The 26,649-nt window shown below is 61.4% G+C and overlaps 6 protein-coding genes across 10 annotated transcripts; 3 read left to right on the top strand and 3 right to left on the bottom strand.

Moving 5' to 3' along the window:
• Positions 1-164: 164 nt before the first annotated feature.
• Positions 165-2,104, bottom strand: LOC121158012 (UDP-GlcNAc:betaGal beta-1,3-N-acetylglucosaminyltransferase 9-like). The gene has a single exon (XM_040982559.1). It carries the CDS (start codon positions 1,767-1,769, stop codon positions 585-587), a length of 1,185 nt encoding a protein of 394 aa, XP_040838493.1. The 5' UTR covers positions 1,770-2,104; the 3' UTR covers positions 165-584.
• Positions 2,105-4,924: 2,820 nt separating this feature from the next.
• LOC121158014 (tumor necrosis factor receptor type 1-associated DEATH domain protein-like) lies at positions 4,925-9,567 on the bottom strand. Of its 2 annotated transcripts, none has more exons than XM_040982561.1 (5): positions 9,450-9,567; positions 7,041-7,199; positions 6,070-6,347; positions 5,777-5,975; positions 4,925-5,640 (listed from the first exon to the last, which is right to left on the bottom strand). In XM_040982561.1, the coding sequence occupies exons 2-5, from the start codon at positions 7,189-7,191 to the stop codon at positions 5,330-5,332; spliced, it is 939 nt and encodes a 312-aa protein (XP_040838495.1). In that variant the 5' UTR covers positions 7,192-7,199; positions 9,450-9,567; the 3' UTR covers positions 4,925-5,329. The 2 variants fall into 2 exon arrangements, with proteins under 2 accessions (XP_040838495.1, XP_040838494.1); XM_040982560.1 differs by lacking the exon at positions 9,450-9,567 and adding an exon at positions 9,235-9,309.
• An 865-nt stretch (positions 9,568-10,432) lies between these two features.
• LOC121158010 (F-box/LRR-repeat protein 8-like) lies at positions 10,433-12,212 on the top strand. Its single transcript, XM_040982556.1, has 2 exons — positions 10,433-10,809; positions 11,225-12,212. The coding sequence occupies exons 1-2, from the start codon at positions 10,658-10,660 to the stop codon at positions 12,195-12,197; spliced, it is 1,125 nt and encodes a 374-aa protein (XP_040838490.1). The 5' UTR covers positions 10,433-10,657; the 3' UTR covers positions 12,198-12,212.
• A 791-nt stretch (positions 12,213-13,003) lies between these two features.
• Positions 13,004-17,662, top strand: LOC121158009 (heat shock factor protein 4). Of its 3 annotated transcripts, none has more exons than XM_040982553.1 (13): positions 13,008-13,139; positions 13,682-13,790; positions 13,879-14,006; positions 14,112-14,236; positions 14,474-14,549; positions 14,671-14,735; positions 15,237-15,339; positions 15,587-15,711; positions 15,848-16,075; positions 16,603-16,708; positions 16,817-16,882; positions 17,024-17,093; positions 17,338-17,662. In XM_040982553.1, exons 1-13 carry the CDS (start codon positions 13,017-13,019, stop codon positions 17,487-17,489), a joined length of 1,476 nt encoding a protein of 491 aa, XP_040838487.1. In that variant the 5' UTR covers positions 13,008-13,016; the 3' UTR covers positions 17,490-17,662. The 3 variants fall into 3 exon arrangements, with proteins under 3 accessions (XP_040838489.1, XP_040838487.1, XP_040838488.1); XM_040982554.1 differs by having other exon boundaries at positions 15,573-15,711; positions 15,952-16,075; XM_040982555.1 differs by lacking the exon at positions 13,682-13,790 and having other exon boundaries at positions 13,004-13,139.
• A 2,447-nt stretch (positions 17,663-20,109) lies between these two features.
• Positions 20,110-21,261, top strand: LOC121157723 (nucleolar protein 3-like). Of its 2 annotated transcripts, none has more exons than XM_040982070.1 (3): positions 20,110-20,526; positions 20,692-21,006; positions 21,112-21,261. In XM_040982070.1, exons 1-3 carry the CDS (start codon positions 20,242-20,244, stop codon positions 21,211-21,213), a joined length of 702 nt encoding a protein of 233 aa, XP_040838004.1. In that variant the 5' UTR covers positions 20,110-20,241; the 3' UTR covers positions 21,214-21,261. The 2 variants fall into 2 exon arrangements, with proteins under 2 accessions (XP_040838004.1, XP_040838005.1); XM_040982071.1 differs by having other exon boundaries at positions 20,110-20,536.
• Positions 21,262-22,757: 1,496 nt separating this feature from the next.
• Positions 22,758-26,095, bottom strand: LOC121157722 (uncharacterized protein KIAA0895-like). The gene is made up of 6 exons (XM_040982069.1): positions 25,523-26,095; positions 25,295-25,438; positions 24,910-25,042; positions 23,878-24,183; positions 23,678-23,775; positions 22,758-22,922 (listed from the first exon to the last, which is right to left on the bottom strand). The coding sequence occupies exons 1-6, from the start codon at positions 26,093-26,095 to the stop codon at positions 22,758-22,760; spliced, it is 1,419 nt and encodes a 472-aa protein (XP_040838003.1).
• Positions 26,096-26,649: the final 554 nt, after the last annotated feature.

Here is a 26,649-nt window from a genome sequence, read left to right as displayed (position 1 = left end):
TGAGAATGGGGGTGGCTGAGCAAAATGGGGACATTCATGCAGGGGGAAGAGGGAGGTTCCCTGGGACAGGTGACAGCTTCTTGTAAGAGGCCAGGGTACAGGGGGTGTGGGTAGAAGGGGAAGGCGAACTAAGCAACCATTCAGCTATCCCTGTGACTCCAGACCTTAGCCCTAGGAGCGCAGGCCTGAAAGACCTAGTTGGGGCTGGGGACATCCATACGGAGGGGCAGGACACCTGCTGGGTCACCTCACTGTCCTATGGGGACTAGTCTCGGGGGAAGGAGACCTGTGGGCCAAGCCAAAGACTGCACAGGACTCCAGAAGCCCCTGCCATTCCTGCCAGAAACTCCACGGCTGTGGGACCTGTAGGCACAAGATGGACTGCCACCACCTCTGCCCTGGTGACATCAGCAAGTCAACATCAAACCACTTCTAGACCTATGCCTTAGCCTAATCTGAAGTCCATTCTGTGGGGCCCACAGAGACAGACGGCCACCTATGAAGGAAGCACAAAAATCATCCTCACAGGGAATCCCTCCCCACGCCATTCTGGGTCTGAGAGGGCCTGATGCCGTGACCTGTAGTTAAGTGTCTCCCCATTGGAATGGGCCCGAAGCAGCAGGCTGTGGATGCGCACAGGCGGGCCCAGGCGGCCCCTGCAGCAGGTGCCACATGAGCCAGATGTCAGCAGCCGAGAGCCCGTGCACCACAACCAGCTCCCGGTAAAAGCAGGGATCGAAGGTGCGGAGATGGGGCGCCGCCGACGGTGGGGGGATGCCGAAGGTGCGGAAAGCCGGGTGAGGCTCTGGGGTGAGCCGGAGGCGCTGCAGACACATGCCCAGGAAGACATCATCAATGGGGAACAGCTCGACCTGCGCACAGGCGCCAGCCAGACGACGCAAAGTGGCCCCGGAAAGCACAAAGCCACCACCACCTGCGTAGGCCGGATAAGCGGCCAGGCCGTACACAGCCTCGGGGATGTAGTACTTGCTGGCCCGCGCGCGGATGGGTCGTGCCTGCACAATCACGTCCCCCGCCAGCAGGTCCTGCTGAGGATCCCGCGTGGCCAGGAACTCCAGCAGGTTCCCCACGTGTACAAACACATCGGCATCACCCTTGAAAACAAAGCGCACGTCGGGGCAGAAAGCTGAGGCCCAAGACAGAAAGTGGATCTCCTTGAGCGTTAGATTGAAAAACGTGTCGTCAAAGGCCCACAGCAGGATGTCCGCAAACGCCCGGCTCTCGGCGCGGAGCAGGGCGTGCCAGTGCGTCTGCGTGCCGGTCCCCTCGGTGCCCCTGGGCACGCCCAGCAAGAACACGCGGCGCACGAGCGCCCCCCGCACGCTGCCCTCCGAGCCCCAGGTCTGGCGCACGGCCTGGCGCCGCTCGAAGTCAGCTGCCACGGACTTGACGGCGATGAGCAGGTCGGGTGGGCGCCCGGGAGCGCCCTCTCCCCGGCACTTGTGCGGCTGGTTGATGAGCAGCGGAAAGCGCCGCTGGTCCTTGGCACGCAAGTAGCGGCCAAAATCAAAAGGTCCTGTGGGCGTGGGTGGTGCCGGCGTGTCCCCCTCGTAAGCCGGAGGGACTGCCTCTGTGTCCCGCACCTGGAAGGCACGGGGCCCCGGGGTTATCCTCCCTCTTGCCTGCGGGGCGCTTGTCCCGGCCGTGGGGGCCGTGCCGTCACGCTGAGCGTAGAGCAGGAGGCCGAGCGCGGCGCCGAGGAGCAGTGTGAGCGACGCGTCCCGGGGGAGGCGCAGCCTCCTCCTCATGTCCGCACGGCCACCCGCCCGCCCTCGGCAGAGTCCAAGGTCACGGTCTACAGCGCCAGCTGGAGGGTCACGTGGCACGGCCCCCAGCCCCGCCCTCCAAGAGCTGGAGAGGAGAGGGCGGGAGGCCACGCCCGGGGGTCTCCAGCTACCAGCCGTTCATTCCACAAACTCGGGTGAAGTCCTCCCAGCTCTGAGGACCCGCACCGGGATGGGCAGCCTGAAGGGACAAGAAGTTTCTCCTTGTGGCCAACTCCCACCAGCGCAGCCCCGGCCCTGGACGGGGGTCCCAAGGCCGGGCATAGAAACTTAGGGCTTGTGAAACTGAAAACCCCTTCTACCTTCTCAACGCCCCCTCCCCCAGACGGTTCCTGGGATCTCAACACTCACGCTCGGCCCCCCGGGGCCTCCGGGGCGCAGCGCAGGGTCCCAAGAGCGGCCATGCACAGGGGCCTGAGCCAAATGCAGCGTTGGCAGGAAGGGGGGGCCGGAGCCACGTGATCCTCCAGCTGTGTGCACCAGGACATCTGCCGCTCAGCCCCGCCCCGGCGCCGTATCCAAGGGGAAGGGGGGACGAGAGGGAGGCTGGCGTCGCTGCCCCGCTGGCTGGGCACCCCGCCCTGCTCTCCGGAGGGGCTGGCACATGGGCTAATCCTGAGCTACCAAGCTGCTAGCTCCCAAATCCCCGGGGAGAGTCGCCGATCCGAGCCATCAGCCCGGCCTGGATGCCTCTCCTCCCCTTGGAGGGCCCACCTGGCTCCTGGCACTTTCCCGGGAGACCACAGGGACACAGGAGTTGACCCATCCTCACGGCAAGGCTGCGCCCACATGCAGACAGTGCTGCCCAGGGAAGTTCTTCAGTTCACCCAGGACCACCCGAGGATGAGTAAAGCACTGCCCCGTGCCAGCTAAAAATGAATGCCAGGTGCTCTGCCCTCCCTTCCTTGCCTCCTCTTCTCTCCACTGGAGACTGGACTGCAGCAACTTCCCAGGCAAGCTCTTGAGCCTGCCTCCCCAGGAACTAACAGCTAGCTCAGGCCTGCCAAGGTGTGTCATCCCCCTATCCCACGACGCCCCTCCACCTCCTGCAGGTGGAAATAAATGCGCCTGCACACTCTGGGCCAGACTGGACTGGGAGGAGCGGCAGGGCATGGCCAGGCTGCCCAAGTGGACCAAGGAGCAGGTGTTTTAGTCAAGGTCTCAGGTGGGCAGAGGGTGGGGGCACCCTAGAGACACACAGCCACGTCTGAACCTAGCTCTTGCCAGCTCATCCTGGAACGTTGGGGCCCGTGGGCCAGAACCCAGAACTGACCCCAGCACCAACATCCTGCCTCTGAGAACGGGCGGCCTGGACCAGCGGGGCTGCTCCCAGGCACCACCCTCCAGTGACAACTTTTCACCCAAATTCTCTCTTGAAAAGCAAATTCCCTCCAGAGCCTGGCAGCTCCCACTGTCATCCCACCCCAGCCCGACAACTCGGGCTTCACACTGCCCCCACCTGGCAACCTCTTGGTAATGCAGCAGAAGCCCCTCAGGCTGCCTGTCTGGGAAAAGCAGAGGAAGATGGCCCAAGCTTGGGCCCCCGGTACCCAAATGGGAGACGTGGGTGAAGCTCCTGGCTTTGGCCTCACTCAGCCTTCACTGGAGAGTAAACCAATAAATGGAAGATCTTTCCCCACATCTCTCTATAATTCTTTCAAAAAATTTTTTTAATTTCCTAGTTTTCCTCCTCCTCTGGGCTGGTCCCTTTCTAAAAGTAAGTATTTAAGGGGTCAGTGCAGTGGCTCAATCTTCTACCTGCAAGTGCCAGCACCCCATTTGGATCCAGGTTCATGTCCTGGCTGCTCCACTTCCCATCCAGCTCCCTGCTTGTGGCCTGGGAAAGCAGCAAAGGATGGCCCAAGTCGTGGGGCCCCTGCACCCATCTAGGAGACCTGGAAGAAGCTCTCGGCTCCTGCTCAGCTCAACTCCAGCCATTGCAACTATGTAAGGAGTGAATCAGCAGATGAGATATGCCTGTCTCTCCTCTCTGTAATCTGCCTCCCTAATAATTAAAAAAAAATAGAAATGCATATTTAAGAGGTAAAAAAGAAACAGAAATCTCCCTCTGCCATCCACTGGTTCATTCCCCAAATGCCCACAACAGGCTGAAACTAGAAACCTGGTGCTCAATTTGATTCTCCCACCTGGTAGCCAGTACACCCAACTACCTCAGCTCCCCTCGGCCACCTGGGATTGTGGCACAGTGGGTTTAGCCACCATCTGCTACACCAGCATCTCCCATGAGCACCGGTGTGAATTCCAGCTACTCCACTTCCAACCCAGCTCCCTGCTAATGTGCCTGGGAAAGCAGCAGAGGATGGCTCAACTGCTTGGGCCCCTGCACCCATGTGGGAGACCCAGATGGAATTCTAGACTCCTGGTTTCCACCTGGCCCAGTTCAGACTATCATGGCCAATTTGGGAGTGAATCAATGGGTGAAGATCTTGCTCTTCTTCTCTGTCATTTTGCCTTTCAAATATAAATGTCTTTACAAAATGAAGAAGAAACTAGAATTAGGAGCTGGGACTCAAGGCCAGGAATTGGGGGGCAGGGGCATCCTAACTGCTAAGCCATGACTGGTCCTTTTCCAGACAGGATCCCGTGGGCCACCCACCCACACGCCCCGGGGCTCCAGTCTCTAACCGTGACCCCCTGCACTCAGCCCTCACACTCCTGTAGGAACATCACACTCCAAGCCAGCACTGCCCCCGCCACCAGCAAGCAGGGGCAGAGTTCAAGTCCTCGCGCTCCTCATGGCTCCTCCAGGACAAGCAGGCCTACTCCTCTTCCTCCACCCCTGCCACCATTGCCCCCACTGTCCTGCATCCAGGTCTTAACTCCACCCCCCACCACGACCAGAGGCTTCCCAATGGCCTCACAAATTGAAACTCCATAAAAGGGCTTATCACACACCAAGCCAGCCACCTGTCCCAAAGAGCTCTCAGCAAGGACACCCACCCCTGCTCCCATCATTGCTCCCTCCTCACCTCCCCCAAGACCCAGCCTGAGACACCTGTGCCCAGTACCACCACCACCCTGTTACTCCTCCACCCATCTTGCAAGGGTCAAGCTGCCTCCTGGGGGTTCCCAGAAGCCCTTGGGTTGTTCACATCAGAAAGGGGAAGAGTTACACTTTATTACCATCACTTAACAATCAGAGTCCCACACAAAGCGCGGGCTGCCTACTCCTTGTTTGCCATGGTAACTGCAACACCAGTAACTGTTCTCAGAGGAAAACCACTCCTTGGGGTGGGGGGGGGGGTGAGTCAAGCAGCACAGCCCTCCCCACAGTTATCTATCATGGTGGCAGGTAGCTGGGCTGGAGTTCCAGTGAGCTGGGCTCCTGGCAACAGCAGTCAGTCCTGGCTCGGCTGGCAGGAAGACACAGTATGATTTCAGGAGCCAGTGGCCAGACTGCGGGGCAATGGCAGCAGCAGAAGGGACTTGAGCATCATCCAGCCGGGCTCCACAATGGGCCAAGCACCTGGCAAACCAAGGCATCCTCCTGGGTAGGCCTGGGCCTAGGCCAGGCCGCCCTGGGGCTCCGCCAGTCCCAGCAAGTCCTCGGCCAGGCTGGTGAGCTCATTTTCCTCGAGCGCCTCCACTAGGCGCTGCAGCGTGGCGCGGCGGCCCTCGGCCTGCACAAAGCGCCGCAACAGCTGGAAGGCCTGCTCATACAACCCCTCACGCTCGTACTCGTAGGCCAGGGAGTCCAGCGCCGGGTCCCGCAGCGCCCGGCAGCTGCGCTGCAGCGAGCGCCCCACCTTGCGCCATTTGAGGCCCACGGAACGGGCGAACGTCTGCTGGTCCTGCAGGCTCAGCGGCCGGTTCACTGCGGAGAGCGAGCGTGGGGAAAGCCGAGTGAGTGCGGAGACCCTGGGGCTGGCACCCCTTTCCCAACAGCACCCATCCCTTGCCAATCTCCAAGGAGCGAGCCTGGAGATACTGCCTCTGTGCGTGTGCCTCACCTATGGGCAGCCCCTGGAAGAGAAAAGTCTGGACAGGTGGCGGCAGCAGCGGCAGCTTCTCTTCCGATGGAGAAGTGATCAGAGGCTGCGAGGGAGCCAGCCCAAGCTTCACATCACCCGCTTGACCCTCCGAGCCGCATGTCAGATTCCGGACCGCATCCTCCAGCTCCACTAGCTCCTCATCCGGGAGCCGGTCGGGCTAGAGGAGGGAGTGCGCCATCAGAGTTGGTGGCCTGGGGACAGAGCCCCTCATCCTCGCACCCCCCGCTGGCCTGACTCCGGCCCAGTCGCACCTTCTGAGCCAAGATACAGCTCAAACAGCGCTCTTCGTCTGTCAGCCACGCGTCCAGCACCTCGGCGCCTGCACGCAGCTCCAGCTGCAGGTGCAGGGAGGGTTGGGCCAGCGCTGCAGCCAGGCTCTTCTGCAGAGCGGCGCGCAGCGCCCCCTCGCGGTAGGCGCGCAGGAAGCTGCCGCACGGTTGGCGCCCGCAGAACCGCAGCTGCGCGATCAGCTGCGGGTCGCTGCGGTGGATCTTGAGCACTTGCAGCACTTCTGGGCTCCCGCCGCTCTCTGCGGGAGGCGGGCAGTAAGGCACTGGGTGGAGGGGAGGAGCCCCGGTGCGAGAGAGGGAACAGCTGGGATGCAGCAGGTACCCCCAGAGTACCCAGATGGGAACCACAACCAAGATGCACACAGCAACAACCAAGACCTATGACAGAGGGCACGCCAGGGCAGAGCAGGTGTCATGGAGCCCCCAGAAGGGAGGCACGGGGCCACACGGACAAGATCGCTGCCCGTTGTTACGGGATGGGGAACCAGCTTGAGCTCTTCAGCCTCCACCCACGGACCAGAAGAGGAGCTCGTGGCCCCATGGCCAGGGTCAGATCCCCCAACCAACCTCAGCCTCCTCTGGCCTCTGCTTTGAGGAGGGAAAGGGGGCCTTGACATGGTAGGTACTTGGGAGGGGTCTTGGGCAAGAAGCCCTGCAGTGAGAGGAAAAAGAGGGGAGAAAGAGGCATGATTAGCACAAAGGAGTGTGGGCAGACATCAAGCAGGAGGATGTTAGTGCAGACAAACGGCGCACACTTAGGCCTTCACTCGGGACACACAGGCCAGAAACGCGACAGAGCCTGGGCGGCAGCTAGCCAGACCCCCGCCCCACCCCATCACCCAAACAGTTCCCTAAACAGGACGAGGCCAAGTCCACCAGGGGGAGGCAGGCGGGCCTCCCTCTACCTCTCTGGGGCCTGTATATCCACGCACCTGCCAAGGCAGTTCTCAGAGCCCTGTACAGCGTCACCTTGCACTGGGGCTGGGCGTAGACATCCGACAGCACCACTTTGTCCAGCGAAGACTCCACAAACAGGTAGGCACTGCCCACCCAATCCTCAGGCCCATCTGGCCCGGCTGCCATCTCGCCTCCTGGAGAGGCAGACAGGAGTCCCGGTCACCTCCAGCCCTGCTCTCCTATCCCACATGGTCCAGCTTGCCCCTGCACGGCAGCCCTCCTCACCATACAGAGGCAGCCAGGGCTTTTGAGGCGACAAGTTCACCATCTCCCAGGCTTAGCACAGAGTCCCGTACACCCAGCCCTATAACAGGGACCATCGCTACAGTGCCATTGCAGACAAACAAAGCACCTGGGGCCCCAATGGACCAAGACAAAGCTGCTCTCACGCCACAGATCACTGTGGCTTTTACCACAATGGACAAGAGGCCACAATGGACAGCAAGCCAAAGCCACAGCTGGCCCCCAGTTCACACTGCATCTCCGAGTGGCACTCCCAAGGGCACTGCTTCCCAACACTCTTCCTTGCCTTCCCTCCCCCCCTCACTGAGCACAGGATGGACCAATTAGAATCCACCACTAATTTCTTCCACCTGCCTTGGGGCAAAACTAGAGAGAAGAGGTGGGTTTCCTTTGCCACAAGGGAGAGAATCCTTGCAGAGAATGAAACTGACCCAGAAGGAAGTGGAGCCAGCCACTTCCCTGCCACTCCACACCCCTGCTCCTTGGACTTGGCAGTCATGTGACCTAAATCATCCCTTTGACATAAAGCTCTTGTGTTATCAACGCAACCTGTCCTATCCTTACAGCTCCATAATGTCCCATCCATATTCTGTCACAAGCCTAGCCCTGCGTGGGAGATGAGAGAGGCAAAAAGCCCAGCCGGCCTTCAGCTCCACACCCCCAACCCATGACTGTCCCATCTCTTCCTCTTCATTTCTGAGACACACTAGCAGACACCCCTTCCCCAATCGCTCCTTTGCACACATAGGGTTACACACAGTGGGCCAAGAGAGGTCCTCGGCTCCGGCTTGGACAGACGGCGTAGCCCCACCTGGCAGCTTTTACACTGGGAACAGGGAGCCTGAGCTGGGGTGCTAAGAAGACCCAAAGACCCCTGGCCGGGGACATTCAGAGCAGAGTCTGAATCTCAGATCTACCCCCCCTCCCCATCCTATTGTGAGTACCAAACCCGGGATGGTCACTCCAAGACCCCTACTGACCCTGGCCTCACCCAGATTCTGGTCAGAACGTGGAGCTCAACCCTGGGTCTAAGCCTAGGGGAACCTCACCTCTCTTGTAAAAACACATGAACACCTTCTCTATTTACCGAAAAATAACCGTCCAAAAATTATCAGGAAGTTATCAGTGTGTTTCTCTAAGCAGGACTGGAGATGGATGGGAGGCAGGGGCGGAGGGTCAGAACCGGGGAAGAGGGTGTGCTGTCCCACCGCACCAGCACTGCACAGGGGCTGAAGGTCGTGACCCTGACTTCTCCCCATCCCCTTGGGAACCCCCTCCTCCACGTCCTTCCACAAAAAGGCCCGGGTCGGGAAGCCCCGCTCCCCACCCACGCGGAGTCCGCCCCCCTTCGGGGCGGGGCTGACAACGTTCCTAGCTGGGTAGGCAGAAGGACCGCTTGGTGGGCAGGTGGGAGGATGGGACCCTGTGGACATCTCCCTCACTCCCTGCAATGCACTCATCACCAAGAGCTCCCGCTAGCACCTGGCAGGCCCCAAGCAGCTGCACCTGCTGCAGCGCGTGTCCGCGTGTCCGCAACGACCTGCGGAATAACCCACCTGGCAGCCTCCCGATCGCCGCCAGGTGCGCACGTCCGTCCACCCCTTGCAACTCGCCTCCCGAGCGCCCTAGGCCCCGCTCCGGCTCCCCTTCCAGCTGACGTTCACCCCACACCCTGACCCCGGCACCCCGCAAGGGGTCTCAGCACACAGAACTGCTCTGAACCAAGCATACCCTCGCGCAACCAGCGCGCCCACCCCTCCAAAACCCTCAACTGGGACAAGAACAAAGTCCGGGGAGGTACAGTTCCGCACCCTTCCCCACCGCCCACGGACACTGCTGCCCAGCCAGCCCCGAGGCAGGGGCAGGAAGTGTGGCCAGGGTTCCCCCTTCTGAGCCCGAGCGAGCCCACCCTGCCTCCGCACTCACCCGGCCGCCACGGCGGGGCCCGACTTGCCGCGCCCGCCAGGTTCCGCAACGCTCGGCTCCACACGCGCGGCTTCCGGGTGTGCGCCGAGGCGCCGGGGCGGTGCCACCGGCCGGGCCGCCCCGTCCGCCCGCCCCACCCCAGGCCGCCCTCGCCGCCCCCCGCCGCTCCTTCCCGCCCCTCGGCCCTCCCGGGCCAGTCTCGGGGCAAAGCCCACCTGGACCGCTGAGCAGGTAAGACGCCGGCGCCCGCGTCGGCAACCAGACCCTCCCGGGGGAGGAGACTGCAAGAACTGGGGGAGGTGGGCCCGAGAATGTGGGAGTCAGCCGAGGGCGCCCCCCTGGGGGTCACAATGCCCCCTCTCCGGGACGCGGCTTGATGATCAGCTGGATCTCCGCTACACCGGGTACTAAAGAACCCCAGATCTCCTGACGCCCCAGAGTGCACGTGGCACAGAATCCAGAAGAGACGATAGCGTGAGGCCAATCCCCGGGAAACAGAAACGGGCAGAGGGCGTGGCAGCAAATCTTCAGGTGCCGCCTTGTGCACCAGCGCCCCAGCTCCCGGGGCCTGTCCCAGGAAGTGCCCCGACACCTCCCCTGAGAGGCAAAGCCGGAGAGCAGTCTCCCCTCCCTAGGCAGATCCAGCTGTGGCACCCCTAACATCCCCGTTTCCGGATTGGCTCCCGGTCCCTGACAATGAAAACGTCCCGCCTTATTAACCCTGTAGTCTCTCTCTAGTAACCTGAGGGGGGCCAGACATGGGGTTTTTCAACTGGGACCCTGTGGTATCACCCCCCAGCTTGATGAAATCCAAGTTCCTGGGTCACACCCCTCTGGGCGAGCCTGATTTAGGAGATGAGGCCTGGAGTTGGTAGCGTGACCAGGAGTCGGGTGGGGTTTTTCTGATACCCTTGGGCATTGTCCCCCCCCTGGTGTGTTAACAGTCCAAGACAGGAAAGGGGGCAGTGGTCCTTAGTGGGCCACAACAGGGCAGAGTGCCCTCTGACCTGGAGGGGGAAGTCTGGAGCCAGGCCACTGGAAATGCCCTCCAAGTTCCCACATGGGCATTAGCTCTTGTTTCTTCTGTTTATTATTTTTGTTATTGTTCTATTTTTCTGTTATTATTTTTGTTTTGTTGTTGTGTTCTTCTATCACAGCTTAAAATTCGCATTTGTTCAACAAATCAGAAAGCAAAGGAAAACTGGCTCTTCGGCATTCAGAGCCCAACTATGTGAGCCGTGAGCCCTGCGCCATAGACAGGGCCCCAGGCGTCGTTCCAAGCTGTGTCCCAGTCCCACTACTGTTGGAATTCTTCATCCCACAGCAGCCCCCCGGGGCCACAGGCTCTTCCGCCCAGGCTCCAGTGTTCCCTCACAACTGTGAGCTTTCCCAGGCCCACGCCGCCAGCACCTTGGGGTGAGCCATGGCCAGACCTGGAGAAGAGCTGCCGCAGGAGGTCTTAGCTCTCATCTTCCGCCACCTGTCCCTGAAGGATCGTGCTGCCGCTGCCCAGGTCTGCAGAGCCTGGGCCGAGGCTGTCACCTGCAGCTCCATATGGCACCACATGAACATCAGGTGAGCTGGGTCCTCCACCACCCCCACAAGTTTTCCCTGGGGAGTGTGGGGAGCGAAAGGTTCAGGAAAAGCCCTATGAAAACACAGATGTTTGCTGAGGACCAAGCCTTCTACACAGGAATGCAACTTCTCCTTAAAACCTTGTGTGCTATGGAGGTAGTATTAGTGCACCCATTGAGCGGATAGTAATGTAAAGTCTCGGGGCATTCACGGTCTCCCCAGGTGGATAGGCCCAGTCAGGATGGGAGCCCAGGAGTCTACAGGCCATACCCACCTAGAGATGGCTGAGAAAGTCAGTTCCTAAAACATCCTTGGCGCTCCTTGCTAAAATTTCAACCTGCATTTCTTCCTCCACCCCAACCCACCACCCCATCTTGGGGATTGCCACCAACTCCTCTTTGACCTCTCCCCTAAGCTGCGACGGTGAGATGGAAAGCACGCTGCTCCCTTCTCTGTTCTCCTGCCTCCACCACATTCGCCATCTCCAGCTGGGGTTTGAGCCGTCCAGTGAGCGGAGCCGGGCCGCCGCCACTGAGCTGCTGACGGTGCTGGCGGACAGGGCCTGCGGGCTGCGAAGCCTGCGCCTGGAGTGTCACGGCGAGAAGCGCCTCTTCGACGCCGGCCGGGACGTGCTGAGTGCAGTGCACGCTGTCTGCGGGGCTGCCCGCGAGCTCCGCCACCTCGACCTGCGGAGCCTGCCCTTCACCCTGGACGACGGGCTGGTGCTGCAGGTGGCTCGTGGCTGTCCCAGACTCCACAGCCTGTTCCTAGACAACCACACATTGGTGGGCAGCGTGGGACCCCAATCGGTGCTAGAGCTGCTAGACGCCTGCCCACACCTGTACGCCCTTGGGCTACACCTGGCCAGTCTGTCACGCACCGCCCTGGAAATGCTGGCCGCCCCGGATCGCGCGCCTTTCAGGCTCCTCGCCGTGCGGTGTGCCTGCCCAGAGGATGCCCGTGCGTCCCCACTGCCTGATGAAGTCTGGGCTGCCGTGCGCCAGCGCAACCCCGGGCTGGCAGTGGAGCTGGAGCTGGAGCCCGCGCTGCCTGTAGAAAGCGTGATGCGCATCCTGCAGCCCACTGTGCCGGTGGCTGCGCTACGTCTCAACCTCTCAGGCGACTCCGTGGGTCCGGTACGCTTTGCAGCGCGCCACTACGCGGACACCCTGCGCCAGCTTGAGGTGCGAGCCGCTGCCTCCGCCACACTGGACGCAGCACTAGAGGAGCTGGCAGCGTGCTGTGTGGGCCTGCGCGATGTGCACTGCTTCTGCGTGGTGAGCCCCTCGGTGCTGAACGCCTTCCGCACTCACTGCCCGCACCTGCACAGCTACACCCTCAAGCTACAACGCGAGCCGCATCCGTGGCGGCCCACACTTGTGGCGTGATGCTTTGGAGACTGGGGATATCCAAAAGTGCCCCACCCCCTCAATCGCTAGCTTTAACCCTCTGGAATTGGGGGCTATCCCAGAGGAGTCCACTTGGTGCTCTCAACCTGGGTGGATTCCCACCCTTCCGGTCGTCATAGGCTCCCCTACACCATCATTCCTCGCCTCTGTCAACTCTGCAGCCCAGGCGTGGGGGCAGGGTAGGCACAGGCACGGGTCGAGTGTGAAATAAACAATCCGGCAGTATCTCAGCATATCGTGAAAGGCAGGGTGAGGAACATGCAAGCAAGCCGTGTAGAGGCGAGAGAGGCCGGCTGGAAGGCTGCTGGGTCAGCCGTGAGACCCTGCATGCCTCCCCCAGACAAGAGGGGCTGCGTTCCCCATACCCCGCTGTACAGATGGGATAAGTCCTCCAGTGAGTGACACTGTGCCCACGCACGTTTTCTAGCCCCCCCAGCCCACCCTAAGCTGCACAAGGGCAACCTCTCCCAAGGCACCAAGTGGTGTAGGGTGCAGGGAGGGAGAGTGGAAGCGATGCGGGGAGCATACAGGAAACGTGAAGAGAGGAGACTTGAACAAGGGTCTCCTCTGCTCGCGCCCCACGCATGCGATCCTGCAGCCTCTGGGTTGTCAGTACCCCGCCGGCCGGCCAGCAGGCCGCTGTCCGAGCCCCGCCCCGTGGGCTCGCACGTGGGCCCCCGCCTGACCCGGCGCCTGGGGGCGGAGTAGGGCGGGGCAGGCGGCAAACGCAGCACTTTCCGTGGCATTGAGCAGCCCGCAGCGTCCGGCCCCAGCGCTGAGCCGGGCCGCCACTGCGCCATGCAGGAAGCGCCCGCCGCTCTGCCTACGGAGCCAGGCCCCAGCCCCGTGCCTGCCTTTCTTGGCAAGTTATGGGCGCTGGTGGGCGACCCAGGCACCGACCACCTGATCCGCTGGAGCCCGGTGAGGGCTGGGGCCCCTCGATCTCCCCCTCCCCACATCCCCGCTCAGGTCTGTCCTGGGGTCCCTCCATGTCAGTGAACACCCAAGCCAACCCAGCCCCCCTGCCTGGGACTGAGCTGTAGAGACCCCCACCCGCCGCACCCATTTTGCGACGCAGGAGGGGATGTGAGAGATGGGGTTTGGGGGCTTTCCCTTGGAGTTGAGGAGGGGTTACGGCTCTTGGAGATCATTTGTTTCTCTGCCCACCCAATTGGGAAGCAAGGTCCAGAAGAAGGGCAGGGCTGCCTCTAGCTTCACATAGGGGGACCTGGGACTCAGGAATGGAAGCTGGGTCCACTGTTATCCCTCCCTTCTGAGAACTGAATGGAGGCTGGGTCAGGTTGGGGGGGCTCCCTGGGGTCCCTCAGGGCTGGTTCTGGCCTGGCTCCATGCTCAACCGGGTAAACAAATGTGAGCAGTGGGTCAGACCAGGTGGGGGTGGGCACCTCTCAGCGGGTCTCCTCTCCAACCCATACGGTGGGCGGGGGGGCACTGCTCGGTAGAGTGGGACCAGTTTTCTCGTAAGCGACCAGAGCCGCTTCGCCAAGGAAGTGCTGCCCCAGTATTTCAAGCACAGCAACATGGCGAGCTTCGTGCGCCAACTCAACATGTGTAAGTGCCAGGGGAAGGGGGTGTGGCGGGTCGCCGGAGATGGACAGAGGCCTGACTCACGCCCTCCCACCATGCGCCCCACTGGCAGATGGTTTTCGCAAGGTGGTGAGCATCGAGCAGGGAGGCCTGCTCCGACCCGAGCGTGACCACGTCGAGTTCCAGCACCCGAGTTTTGTGCGTGGCCGCGAGCAGCTCCTGGAGCGTGTCCGACGCAAGGTGGGGACGGTTGGTGGCAGACGGCGGGGTAGGTCACACCTCCAAGTCGCGACAGGTGGGATGGGGGCCGTCTGCCTTTCACAACGTTGGTGCCTCTGCCCGCAGGTGCCCGCGCTGCGCTGCGAGGAGGGCCGTTGGCGCCCCGAGGACCTGAGCCGGCTGCTAGGAGAAGTGCAGGCTTTGCGGGGAGTGCAAGAGAGCACGGAGGCGCGGCTGCGGGAGCTCAGGCAGTGCGCAGAGCACACAGAGATGGGGTGGGGCGGGGGTCCTTGGGGATCCTGGCCACCAGGGAGTTCTGGATAGCCCTTCCCTCCTCACTGTCTTGGGTCTTGGTGTCTCCAAATGGGTCAAGCCATGAACTATCACCTGGTTGGTCCCAATCTGGCCATTGGGGGGGGGAGGAGCTTGGAGGGATTGACTTGGCAAACTTGCAGAGTTCACCGCACCCTGCCACCCCCATCCCCCAGGCAGAACGAGATCTTGTGGCGGGAGGTGGTGACGCTGCGACAGAGCCACGGGCAGCAGCACCGGGTCATTGGCAAGGTGCTCCTCTTACCAGCCCCTCCCACCCGCACCCTTCTGCCTGGCTTAGCCCTCTCCCTGCTTGCTGGGGTAGAGGCTCTGGGGGGGCATGACACAAATTAACTCTTTGCTTTCTCTTCAGCTGATCCAGTGCCTCTTTGGGCCCCTGCAGGCTGCACCCAGCAACCCAGGAGCCAAGAGGAAGCTGTGAGTGAGGCTGTTGGGATGCTGGAGACACCTGCCCCTTCCAGGACCGGTCCCCTACCCCCTGCAGACACCCCCAGTCAGGGTGTCTGCTCTTCCTGCTGACACCGTCCCCCCCACAGCACACGTGCCCAGAAGGCTTCCTCAGCCCACCCAGCATTTGCCCCTAGCTCTACCACCAAGGTCTCCACTCTTAGATGCCCACTATGGTGTCTCCCAATTCTTACCCCAGCAGCCCCCTCCTCTCCCCTCAAACCAGGCCAGCATCAGGAGGCCTGGGGGTGAGACAGTCCATACTGGGCTCCCTTCCTCCCTCCCCCTTTGCCCCCAAGGGGCCCCCTTCCCTGGGGGGAGCCCCTTCCACCTCCAGCATGTGACCGATGCCCTGGCAACAGGCCTCAGCTCTGCTGACTGTGCTGCTGGGGCCTGAGGGAGGGAGGGAAGTGCAGGCAGAGGGGGTGGCAGCTGACCCTGCCCCCTGGCCTGGCCCCATCCCCCGCACAGGTCTCTTATGCTGGATGAAGGGAATGCGTGCCCACCACCTGCCAAGTTCAGCCCCTGCCCCCTTGCAGGTGCCCTCCTACAAGATCCCTACTTCATCCAGTCGGTAGGCTGCCTTCTCCCTCCTGCCCCCTACCCCTACCTCGGGCACAGCAGGGGAAGGAGACCCTGCTCCTACCCACAATCCCCTCAAAGGAAGAGAAGGTGAGGGGCACGCTTCTCCCCCTAACCCCAGCTCAGAGCTGCTTGTCTCAAACAGCTTCCCTTGGACATGGTCCCCATGGGCTTGTGGCCAGCCTCTGGCTCTCCCTGTGATTAGAGGTCAAGGGCTGGGTCTAGCCTTCTCTTTTCAGCCCCTGCCAGAGAGCACCTTGGGCCTCAGCCCACACAGGGCCAGGGGCCCCATCATCTCTGACATCCCAGAAGATGCACCATCCCCTGAAGGACCCAGGCTGTCACCCTCCAGTAGCGGCGAGAGGTAAGAGCCACAGGGACCACTGCCACGTCCCAGAGAGGGCCTGAAGGAAGGGGCTGTGGCAGCCCAGGGGCTGTAGGGGCGGGGGCAGGGGGAGAGGTCAGTGTCAGGGTCTGGTTGAAGCTTTTCTCCGGTACAGGGAGAAGGGCCTGGCGCTGCTCAAAGAAGAGCCAGCCAGTCCAGGGGGGGATGGCGAGGCCAGGCTGGCCCTGGCCCCAAACCAGTGTGACTTCTGCGTGACAGCCCCCCCACCGCTGCCCGTAGCTGTGGTACAGGCCATCCTGGAAGGGAAAGGGAGCTTCAGCCCAGAGGGGCCCAGGAGTGCCCAACAGCCTGAACCAAGGGGTCCCAGGGAGGTACCAGACAGGTGAGCAGAGCCCTTTCTTGGCCCCAAGCCTCGGGGGCAGGCCACTTGGGCAGGTGGGTTGGCACCACGTTGGGCAGACATGATTTCTCAGCTGTGTCCACCCTTTTGTGGCTGATGGGGAGACAGGGCAATGGGATCTCAAAATACTGACCAACTCACTTCCTCCACATGTGTTCCATGGAACACCAGCACCCAAGGTCATTCTCAGGCAGGTCCCTTAGCTGCACCACAGTGGGACCCAGCAACCTGCACTGCAATGAGTCCACTGAAATAATTGTAAAATACACGCAAGTCAAAGAACCCTGGGCGTTGACATGCCTGCACAGGGGGAAGATGTCGCCCTAGCCTCCAGCCCCCTAACCCAAACCGCCTGGCCCAGGCAGAGGCACTCTCAGTGTCCCCTCAATGTGGGAAGGGCATCCCACCACTGTCCCAAACGTGGGAATTTCATTCCTGATGCTTGCAGACTCCTCAGGGACCTAATGTGGGCTGGCCACGGCAGGCCAACAGCAGTTCTCTGTGCACAGGGGACCTCTGAGCCTGGAAAGGGGTGACCGGAGCCCAGAAAGTCTGCTCCCTCCACTGCTGCTTAGGTCCCCTCCCGAGGGCGTGGAGCCTGGAGCGCCCCTGGATGTGAGTACCCCCAGGGCAGGGCAGGGGCCTGAGACACCATCTCTGTGAGCATTCAGCCTGCTGTCCAGTTTGGGGAAGAGAGCCTCTGACATGGAGCTCTCCCCTCAGGTGCTGGGCCCCAGCCTGCAAGGCAGGGAATGGACCCTGATGGACTTGGACATGGAGCTATCCTTGGTAAGATGAAGGTGGGGGTAGGCATGGGGTCGGGCGTAGCATCTCACCCTTGTGTGTCTGGCTGGTAAGCCCAACCCAGGTCTGCAGGGGGGGGTGCCCCAGCTCCCCACCCTGACTGCTTTCTGGGGTTCTGTCCCCTAGATGCCACCCTTGGGTCCAGAGAGGGATGAAACTGAGCTGGCCGTCAAGGCACTAAGTTCTCCCGGCCCAGGTAATGCGGGGATGACCCAGGATCCCGGAGGAGGCCGTAGCTGAACTAGTTATTACTCTGATGGGCTGGGGAGGGGATGTTATTTTGCAGGGAGATTCCCCCCAGCACAGCCTCCCTCCCGGCCCCCTATCTTCTCACTACTGGGCAAGTGAGATGGGCAGATTAGAAATGTTCCACAGCAGCAGGCATGGCCACTGGCCACCCGCCTCATTGCCACTGCTGAATGCAGCCCTGTTTTCCCTAGGGAAGGAGGCCCCTCTGGGGGCCCCACTCCTGCTGGACGTCCAGGCGGCCCTGGGAGGCCCAGCCCTCAGCTTGCCTGGAGCTCTAACACTTTACAGCAGCCCTGAGGGCCGGACCTCCTACCTGGGCCCAGGGGCCAGTCCCTCCACGTGAGCGAATGTCCATGCAGCTGGGCTGGCTAAGTGCCCAGTCCACAGCCCAGCACCACTCTTGGCTGTATGGCGCCACCTGGAGGCAGCAGGGGATGGTCAGCGAAGCCCCCCTGCCGTGCCGGCCTCTCTTCAGCACCCTAAGTCCCACACATAAACTGCATTTTTTTTTCTGTGTTTCTGCTCTTTTTTCCTCTCTCCGTACAGTCCTGGGGAGGAAGGGCAGGGTGGGGGGCGGCGGAGGGAGGGATGTGAGGGCTTTCCATTCCTAAAAGCAGTCAGGTCCTCAGGCTTTCATGAGTCTCTAGAAGGTAGGGGTGCTGGGGAATGGTGGGTACAGGGTGGACCCTCCTGCTTAGAGCCCACATCCAGGGCTCCCCTCTGGCCACAGCCACCTCAGAGACACACCCAGCACGGCAATGCGGCTTACTGTGACCACGAGTAGTTCATCCCCTTCTCTGAGCCTGGCTTCTGAGAGAGAGAGGGTGAAGCAAGAATACAAGGAAAGCGCCTGGCAACTGGCAGATCCAGAGTGGGCGCGGGACGCGTGGGGTGCGGGCCCACCTACCCTCTCCCCAGCTCATCTTCCCGGACGTGCTCCCGGGACAGCCTGGTGTCCCCATGTGGAGCCCGGACGGAGGTGGGGGTGAGGGAACACCCCCCCCATTCCCAGCAGCCCTGGCCGCCCCGCCCCCACCCCGCCGGGCTCTTTCTGCACCGTCATCTCCCGCCCGCTCCACCGAGGCCCAACCCGGGAGTGGGGACACCCAAACGGGCCGGATCCAGAGCTCCCGCTCCTCCTGGCGAGGGGAGGGAAGGGAAGCAGATTGGGCAGAAGCAGCCTCACCACCTGCAGCTGAGCTCCGAGGAGGTCTGTGAGCCCCGCCCGGCCACAAGACTGGGGGGCCAAGGAGGTGAAGTGCAGCCTGGAGCACGCACATGCGCAAAGGCATCCTCTGATTCCCACGACCCTGGCTGCCTAGCGAGAAAACAGCAGGTGCAGCGAGGCGGCGCGGGGGCTCAGGAAGCCGGCTGCTCGCCTGGCGCCCAGGCAAACATCTGGCCTGTGACCCCTTCCTGAAGGATTGATCAGGACAGGAGCTCCTTGTTAATGTCGGGTCTGTGAGAGCAGCCAGCATCTCAGGGAACACAGGAGCAGGAACCAGGTTGGGATCCTGGGCAACATCTGGGTCTTGGAGGACAAAGGAAAGGGCTCAACAGGCTTGCAGAATAGAATGAGCAAAGGCTCAAAGGTGCTGGGGGAACACAGTGAATTCTGCCAGTGCCAGCACCAAATGGCGAAGGGAAACACGCAAGAGCTTGGCTGTCCAAGGCAGAGGGATAGACCTAGAGCAGCCAGACCACGCAGCTGGACTCCTCAGGGGTGGACAGCCAACTACATTACAGTTCAGGCTGGAGCTGTGTATTCCAGTCCTCAACGCAGTCTGAGCCTGTGTGGTCAGCTGTAAAATGTGACAGGAAAGCCTAGGGGTCACCAAGGTCACTGTGCTGTACAGGTGGGGGAATTGGAGGGGGAGGCACTGGGGGAGAGGGGACAGTTACAGACAAGATCATGATGCTCTGGCCATAGGCAGGGGGTCCCAGAGGCTCCCTGCCATGGGGGGTGGCCTTTATCATAAACATGGTGGGAAAGGAACAGTGGGCATCTCCACAGGGGAGCAGGCACAGGAGGCCTGGGGGTGTGAAACAACCACAGGAGCCAGAGTGTGACACCAGGGGATACCGAGGCAGGCCTGGGAGGCAGGATGAGGATGGGACTCGATCCTCTCTCCTGAGGACACCCAGCCTCTGGGATCCAGGTAATGGGGGGTCACCAAGGACAGAGGCAATGGGGAGATGGGAGGAGTCCAGGTGGTCCAGCCCCAGCAGGGGGTGGCCCAGGCTGGACCTCCTGGCCTTTCAGGGCTAGGGATCTTACCAGCTGAGCCAAGCCACCTGAGCACATTGGCAATAAATGGAAAAAGTATCCATGCATTCATTTGTAGTGAACCACCCCCTGTTTGGTAAACATGCTCAAAATAAGGAGTTTGCAGAGAAAACGCTGGGCCTTCAGCAAGCAGTTGGGGCTGGCCTTCTTGCACCCAGCCTGGGGCACTTCAGCATCCAGAAGGACACAGCTGGGAGTCAGGTCCAGGCAGCAAGAGACAGCCAAGTCTCAGGGGATGTCAGATGCTGGCCAGAGGGAGGACTCAGGCCGCTCTGCCCAGATGCCAGGGAACTAGTGTGGGCTGGGAAACCAAGCCAGAGCCGCAACATGGCAGGCAGGGGTGGGGGTGGTGAGGGTACCAGGGTAGAGCCTGTCCCAGACAGGTGGACTTGGGTGAGAAGAACAGGGAGGGCACTGCTTTCTGGGGACCCAGGGGTGGATGGGAGGGGAAGAGTGTGGAGATGTGGAGCCGTGGGTCCCAGGTACTGCAGCAGGGGACAAGCTGCAGGGGTACTGCAACTGGGGAAACCGACTGGAGGGGCCGTGACTGCCAGTGGAGTGCGAGGCAGTATCGTGGTCAGTGCTAGGTTTGTTTTGTCCTAGGTGGCAGGCGCCCACAGCTGACGCGAGGGGGAGGAGCCTGCGAAGGAGTCAGGACAGCTGCAGCCGCGGTGGCAGACAGGACAAGTTCCGGGCGGGGCCTTCTGGCTAGATCGCATCTTCAAGTATTTACTGGGGCTCTGGGTGGAAGGTCAGGGGCAGAGCAGCCCCAGCCCGCACGGCTTGTTTCTTTCCTGCAGCCCCCACCATGGGTAACACGCAGGAACGACCCTCCCAGACCATCGACCGGGAGCGCAAACGCCTAGTGGAGACACTGCAGGCAGACTCGGGGCTGCTGCTGGACGCGCTCCTGGCGCGGGGCGTGCTCACCGGACCCGAGTATGAGGCTCTGGATGCCCTGCCCGACGCTGAACGCCGGATGCGCCGCCTGCTGCTGGTGGTGCAGAGCAAGGGCGAAGCCGCCTGCCAGGAGCTGCTGCGCTGTGCCCAGCAAACTACGCGTGCGCCCGACCCGGCCTGGGACTGGCAGCACGTGGGCCCGGGTGAGCGCGCCGGGGGTGACCCCCCCCCGGGGAGCGGGCACAGTGCTGGGTGCAGGCCGCTGGGAGGACGGAGCTGGTATTTCCCCCCATAGGTCTGAGCTGAGGTCCTGGGGAGAATTCCCAAGGGCCCTGAAACCCTCTCCTTCCCATCCCAGGCTACCGGGACCGCAGCTACGATCCCCCATGCCCAGGCCACTGGACGCCTGAGGCCCCCGGGTCTGGCACCCTATGCCCAGGGCTGCCCAGAGCTTCGGTGGACCACGATGACACTGGGGATCCTGAGGGATCCGAGACTGTGCAGTCCAGGACCCCAGAAGAGCCAGAAGTGGAAGGGGCTGAAGAGAATCTGGACCCAGAACCAGGACCGGAACTGGACCCTGAGCCAGAACTGCAACCAGAACCAGAACCAGAACCTGAGCCAGAGCCAGAGTCCGACTTCCAGGAGGCAGAGGAGGCAGAGGAGTCCGAAGGTGCGAACAAGCAAAGCCTGGGAGGGAAGGGGAAGGAGGGTGGGCATGGCCAGGGAGGAGGAGTGGGAGCCCCACCTTACTGACCGCCCTCCTCTTCCTGTATAGATTCCTGAAGGCCAGAGCTTTGAGCCACCACTCCCTGCTGTAGCCCACGCTGTGGGAGAGCCTGGGATTCGTGGAGTGCTGCCGGGCAGGCTGGCCTACTAAGCTGCCAGTGAATAAACCCCAGAGCCGGCCTCGGCCTGGGTTCTCTCCATGGTTGTGCTGCTTGACCACAAACTGAGGGTGGCAGTGGTGGGGTACACACCTGAGTCACCTCCCAAAACACACGCCCTCCCAGCCCATTTCACAGCTCTGTTCTGCTCTCCATAACCCCAGCCACACCCTGGGAGGTTCCAGACTTGGGTTCCTAGCAGGGTCTGGGTCCTTCTCCATGTCTCTTTTCTCACCAGGTGGACGTGATGTGCCCCCCCCCATCCCACCCCAGCCCCTGCAATTCTGTGGAAGCTCTGAGCCAGGGGCAGGGACCCAAGCAAGGCAGACTTCCTCAGAGCTCAGAGCCCTTGGCAGTGAGCTTAGATAAGGCGGCAGGAGGGAACTGAGTAGACAGAAGCCACACACATCACTGAAATTACTGTTTTAATCATCCAGCTTCCCTCTGTCCTGGGGGCGGGAAGGGGTTCTGATGGGCCACAGGGACACACACAGCGCTCTATGCATACTGAGTAACTAAATGAGAGCCTTCCCGCTGCGTGAGTTTTATAGATGAACAAGCTAAAGCCAAGCACAGCAGTGAGATGGCTGGGTCACCTCTGTACCCTTCTCCTGGTCCCAGGGTGGGCTCAGGGGACAGTTAGCCCTGGGCTGGAGGAAGAGGGCCATGCCCCTCAGGCTTCCTTGAGGCTGCTCCCAGGGGATGCCAGGCTCTGCCAAAGACCAGCTGTGACGGCACAGGCAAAGCCAGCCAGTCAGCAGCAGAGGTCGTGGCCAAAGGGACGGGGTGTGGAGCGGGGAGGGCTGGTGGAGTTCCAGGCTGCACCCACAGCGCCCAGACCTCAGTGTATGTACACACGTGCATGAGACGTGAGAACAGTCCATGCCCACCAGGGGTGTCCTGGTCTACCACCGAGTGTGTCCCCCAGCTGCAAGAGGTACAGCAAGTCATCACGGAATAAATGCATGACCAGGGTGGAGCCAGATTCTGGGATGCAAACCCCAGCTCAGGCTTGGAAGAGGGGCATTCCCAGGCACCCAGGTTCTGTCTCTGCAGGAGATGGATCCCAACCCCAACCGGGTCCCAATAAGAGGTAGACAGCACAAACGCTGGAGGAGCACCGAGGGGCCAGGTGAGGGAAGAGAGATGCTGGGGGACCTTGGAGCCCCACTGTTGTCTAATGCAATAACAAGTCTGTCCTTTCAGATCACCCCAATGCTCATCAACACTCAGTTTCTCTCTGCCCCAGGTCCCCTATCTGCTCGACAGAGAGAGGAGGCAGGCCGGCCTCAGGCCCAGGGAGGGTGTCAGAGGACGCACAACCTGACAGGATCACTCCCCTTCCCAGGATGGTCCTGCTCCTGTCACACACATTCCCCGCCACCACCCACCACCAACACCCCCAAGAAGCACTCAGGCTGCAAAAGCACACACAGGACCAACAGAGCATCATGTTCTGGGAGCTGCCCAGACGGGGGAGGGGGGGTGCCCTCTGTCCAGGGCCACACCCTGGTAGTGTGAGAACTGTCCACCCACATCAGTCAGGCAGCAGGCGGCCCAGCTCAGCCTCATCCAGCCGGTTGGTGGCCATGATATGCTCCAGCTGCTGCCGGTAGCGCGCCAAGTCCTGCATGAAGTGGGGCACCCGGGTGTTATCCAGCACTCCGTGGGGCCGCAGGTGGTCCACATCCTCATAAGACACCTACAGGCAGGAAGTGGGGTGCAAGCTCACCATGGACATCCCCCTGCCCCATGCACTGCCTATGTCCTGGAGGCACAGGCTCAGGCCAAGACTCCTTGCACACTCTGATCACACCCATGGCATGGAACCTCAGCCCCTTCTCCAGCCCAGCTTTCCCCAGCCAACACCACACTCCCGGCTGCCAACACGTCAGCCCTACCCTCTTCGCCATGATTCGGTCAGGGTCCAGAGAAGGAGCCCCTCTCCCACTCCGGGTACAGCTGCTCCTTCCTCTCTCATGGTGTGGTCCCTGTCAGGTTCGCCATTCATTCTACACAGGTGCCCTCCTCCTCCTGCCCCCACACTCACTTCCCCTCTCAGCCACTCCCATTCGCCTTCCTGCGGTCAACCAGGAACAACCTTTTAAAGGCAACACCTCTGCTGTCCCTTTGCTTCACACTCTGCCAGTTCCACATTGCCTCCAATAGGCTTCGCTTTCCTCATTCCAGAATACACTCATGTATTCTGGCACTCGTGTCCAGTGAAAGAGGCTTGGGCCCTAGCCCACCCCATTCCCTGGGACTGCCCTACCTCCTAGCCTCTTTTGAAAAGCAGTAACTGCACACCTGCAGGCTTTGCTACTGAATGCCAGATTAGCATTTCACCTCCTGCCCTCAGCTCCACTCCCACCAAGAAGGCCTGGCATCCAGCCCGCAGCCCAGCACGACTGTGAGGCTCAGGGACTCCTGTGGTCAGGATGGGCCGCAGTTCCTCACCTTGCCCAGCGAGGTCAGCAGTGGAAAGTCGATGGTCTGTCGGTGCCGCAAGATGCGCACACTGCCGTCCAGGTACACCTGGTCCTTGCTGAAGCAGCCTGGGAGCGCGAGCATGCGCGGGAGCAGACACTGAATCCTCTCCCCAGAGTCCCACAACCCCGGCCCCCACTACCCATAGCTCAGACCCCTGCCCGGCCTACCCGGCTTGGAGGTGTCAGTCTGGCCGCGTTTGGCGCGCACGCAGTACTCCCAGCGCACGTTGGCGTCCTGAACGTAGCGCGCCAGGTCCTGGAAGAGCTGGCGGAAGGACATGTGCGCGGCGCGATGGATGGTGTAGTAGAGCAGCGCCGCACGCCACAGGAAGGGCTGCTTGCGGAACAGCACGCTGTGCAGGCTGGCCAAGCCCTCCTCCGTGGGGTTGGCCGGCCGCAGCCCGTACCGCTGCCGGCCCTCGGCGTTGTGCCACGGCTGCCGCGCATTGTTCACGCCCCGCAGGTAGTGGGTACCTGCAGCGGGGAGACGGCGCTAGGCGGGGCGGCCGGCACACCACCTGGTGCACCCTCTAGTGGTGACGTTGGTATCTTCACGCGCTCGAATGTAGACTTGCATTGGGGGCTTCTGTGGCCCTAGACCAGCCATACTCACCCAGCCCTAGGCAGTGTGAAGACCCTCCTAGGGTGCACTCGCTTCTGGGGCCCCCAGGTGACTCCTGCCCCGCACATTTAGGGCCGGACACACACACACACACACACACCCCCCACACCCCCGGATGAACCCATCATTTTGGCAATCAAACTCATAGCCTCAGCAAAAATCACCTTTTACCCATGGCAACAGGATTCTGGCTGAGGAGGGACAGTCGGAAAAGAACAATGATGTAGTCTCCTCCCTCCACAGCCTAGCCTGTGCCCTCGGGAACTGGGCTGTGTGTCCTCTAGCCAGTTCTAGCCCCATGTTACCCCAGGATCCAGCCTTCCTTCATCCCCAGGGGCCTGAGCATTGCCTGGGTTGGTTGGACACTGTGTGCTCTCCCTGTGGTCCCGCACAGCCAAGGAAGGGAGAGCAGAGAGAAAGAGAGAAAAGTCCCCAAATGGAGCAAGAGATGAGGCTGGAGCCCATAGAGTGGATAGGCACATTCCGACCCACCTCTGAGAGATGGAGGAGGTGACTGCTCACCAAGGGAGGGGGGTTCTGCCCCACCACTGCCCACCCCAGCTCCTGTCCCCCCCAACCTATTTCGTGGCGCAGCATGCCCTCCAGCCAGTGCTGGCGGGCTCCAGTCAGGTTGATGGCCAGTGTGGGCCGACTGTTCTCCACCATCATCACTGCCTGGGACAGCAGGTCCTCACTCAGCTGTACCACAACCTGGAGGGAATAAAGCATGGAGTCACAGCCACACACCAGGGGGGCCAGTGGGCAGGGTTGGGGTTGGAGAGCCTGGCTGGTTGGCCACCTGGCCAGGACCCCCTCCTCTTCCCCCACTTCGGGGCCTAGAAACTTCTGCTTAGAGCCAGCTCCCACCTGACCAGGGCAAAGGCAGCAAGACAGTCTAGGGTCATCAGCTGTGCAGGTGCAGAGAGGCCCTGGGACCGCCCAGCCCGGCATGGGCACACTCACCTCCCCCACACAGCCCTCTTTCTGCATGTATTTGCGCACAATGGACCAGATCTGGCACTTGGTCAGCAGCTGACCCCCTGTGGCCGCCTCAAAGTGCTCATAGGTGCCAAACTTCTCCAGGACAGCCTCGATGATGCCAACTGCCTACACACAGAGGCCACAGCAAGCTGGTCAGGCGAGGGCCATGGGCTGATCGGGTCAGAAGGGAGGGGTATGGGCTACACTCACCTGATGGATGAACTGTCCTGAAGCCTCACAGTATTTCTCTAACACAGCTGTGGGCATGGGTTCCTGGTACTCAAACTGTGGGTTATAGGTGTAATGGGATTGGAAGAACTTGTCCCGCTCACGGTCCATATTGGTGGGTCGTAGGGCCACCAACATGCAAGGACTCTTGCTGGCACCGCTGCCCATGTCCCTTCGAATCTTAGCAATGTGAGGCAAGGAAGCGGCAGGCCTCAGGGTACCCCAACCGGAGTCCCGTCCCCGTCGGGGTGGGGCCTGGCTCTGGGAGCTGCGGCCATGGCGGCCTGCACTATTTACAGAGTGGGTGCTTTCGCTACGACACATGTGGCTCCGGGAACTCAGGTGCAGCTTGGAGAAGGGCTGCCGCTTGGACTGAGGCTGCTGGAGTCCTGAGGGGACAGCAAGAGCAAGGGGCAAGGCCAGGGTCTGAGGCCAGGGGTACAGGGATGGCCCATCTCTCTCAGGGGGCTTCAGCCTAGGTTGCGAAGATGAGGGGCTCGTTGGGGGGCTGGTGGGGGCCTGCTCATACACCTGAGCCCCTGAGTCCAGCACCATTCTGTCCTGATGGTCACATGCAGCCGGGTGGCTCCAGCTCCCCACTGGATCGGCGTCTAAACACACAAAAGGGCATCATGGCATAAGTGGGTGTGGCCAGAAGCTCCACAGGCCCCGTAGCGCTCCAAGCTCCATGCTGCCTGAGCTGGGCCCTTACTGAGCTTGGAGTCTGCTGGTTGGCAGCCAGAGCTCTGAGCAGCTGAACCGTCCCTCTCAGTCCGGTATCTCTTTCTTCTAGTACATTCTCCCAGGCAGGCTAGCGGGGGAGGGGTGAAGAAGGATCTCACACACCCACCTGGATGATGCTTCAATAAGCTCCAAAGAGCAAGGACTGGTCCCTACCCACGCATTTGATCTCTGGGTTCACTCTAAAACTGCTATAGCATAGGCTCAACTACCTTGATAGGCCACAGGGGAAGGGGCCTCAACCTCCCCAAACACACACAGCTTCCTTGCCCATGTGCCCAGCTCTCCTTGCCCACGCTGTCCTACCCGGGGTACCCTTCCTCCACTGGACCATCCATTCAAAGCTGAAATCAGATCTGGTTCTTGGG

Source organism: Ochotona curzoniae, unplaced genomic scaffold (genome assembly GCF_017591425.1).
Source record: "Ochotona curzoniae isolate NIBS_2020 unplaced genomic scaffold, NIBS_Ocur_1.0 contig_3622, whole genome shotgun sequence".
In the NCBI taxonomy this organism is placed as follows: domain Eukaryota; kingdom Metazoa; phylum Chordata; class Mammalia; order Lagomorpha; family Ochotonidae; genus Ochotona; species Ochotona curzoniae.
Note: the sequence above shows the minus strand (reverse complement) of the source record. Positions and strands in the feature narration are given on the sequence as shown.

Excerpts from the sequence above, each read along its gene's own strand:
- LOC121158009 (XM_040982553.1), top strand. The coding sequence starts at position 13,017 with ATGCAGGAAGCGCCCGCCGCTCTGCCTACGGAGCCAGGCCCCAGCCCC. Across the intron at positions 15,712-15,847 it reads CCCTCCAGTAGCGGCGAGAG|GGAGAAGGGCCTGGCGCTGC; the intron begins GTAAGAGCCACA and ends TCTCCGGTACAG. Across the intron at positions 16,709-16,816 it reads AGCCTGGAGCGCCCCTGGAT|GTGCTGGGCCCCAGCCTGCA; the intron begins GTGAGTACCCCC and ends CTCTCCCCTCAG.
- LOC121158012 (XM_040982559.1), bottom strand. The coding sequence starts at position 1,769 with ATGAGGAGGAGGCTGCGCCTCCCCCGGGACGCGTCGCTCACACTGCTC.
- LOC121157723 (XM_040982070.1), top strand. The coding sequence starts at position 20,242 with ATGGGTAACACGCAGGAACGACCCTCCCAGACCATCGACCGGGAGCGC. Across the intron at positions 20,527-20,691 it reads CGGCCTGGGACTGGCAGCAC|GCTACCGGGACCGCAGCTAC; the intron begins GTGGGCCCGGGT and ends TTCCCATCCCAG. Across the intron at positions 21,007-21,111 it reads GGAGGCAGAGGAGTCCGAAG|ATTCCTGAAGGCCAGAGCTT; the intron begins GTGCGAACAAGC and ends CTTCCTGTATAG.
- LOC121157722 (XM_040982069.1), bottom strand. The coding sequence starts at position 26,095 with ATGGTGCTGGACTCAGGGGCTCAGGTGTATGAGCAGGCCCCCACCAGC. Across the intron at positions 25,439-25,522 it reads CAGGACAGTTCATCCATCAG|GCAGTTGGCATCATCGAGGC; the intron begins GTGAGTGTAGCC and ends CTCTGTGTGTAG. Across the intron at positions 23,776-23,877 it reads GACTGACACCTCCAAGCCGG|GCTGCTTCAGCAAGGACCAG; the intron begins GTAGGCCGGGCA and ends TCGCGCTCCCAG.
- LOC121158014 (XM_040982561.1), bottom strand. The coding sequence starts at position 7,191 with ATGGCAGCCGGGCCAGATGGGCCTGAGGATTGGGTGGGCAGTGCCTAC. Across the intron at positions 5,976-6,069 it reads GCTGTATCTTGGCTCAGAAG|CCCGACCGGCTCCCGGATGA; the intron begins GTGCGACTGGGC and ends TCCCTCCTCTAG. Across the intron at positions 5,641-5,776 it reads CTTCCAGGGGCTGCCCATAG|TGAACCGGCCGCTGAGCCTG; the intron begins GTGAGGCACACG and ends CGCTCTCCGCAG.
- LOC121158010 (XM_040982556.1), top strand. The coding sequence starts at position 10,658 with ATGGCCAGACCTGGAGAAGAGCTGCCGCAGGAGGTCTTAGCTCTCATC. Across the intron at positions 10,810-11,224 it reads TGGCACCACATGAACATCAG|CTGCGACGGTGAGATGGAAA; the intron begins GTGAGCTGGGTC and ends CTCTCCCCTAAG.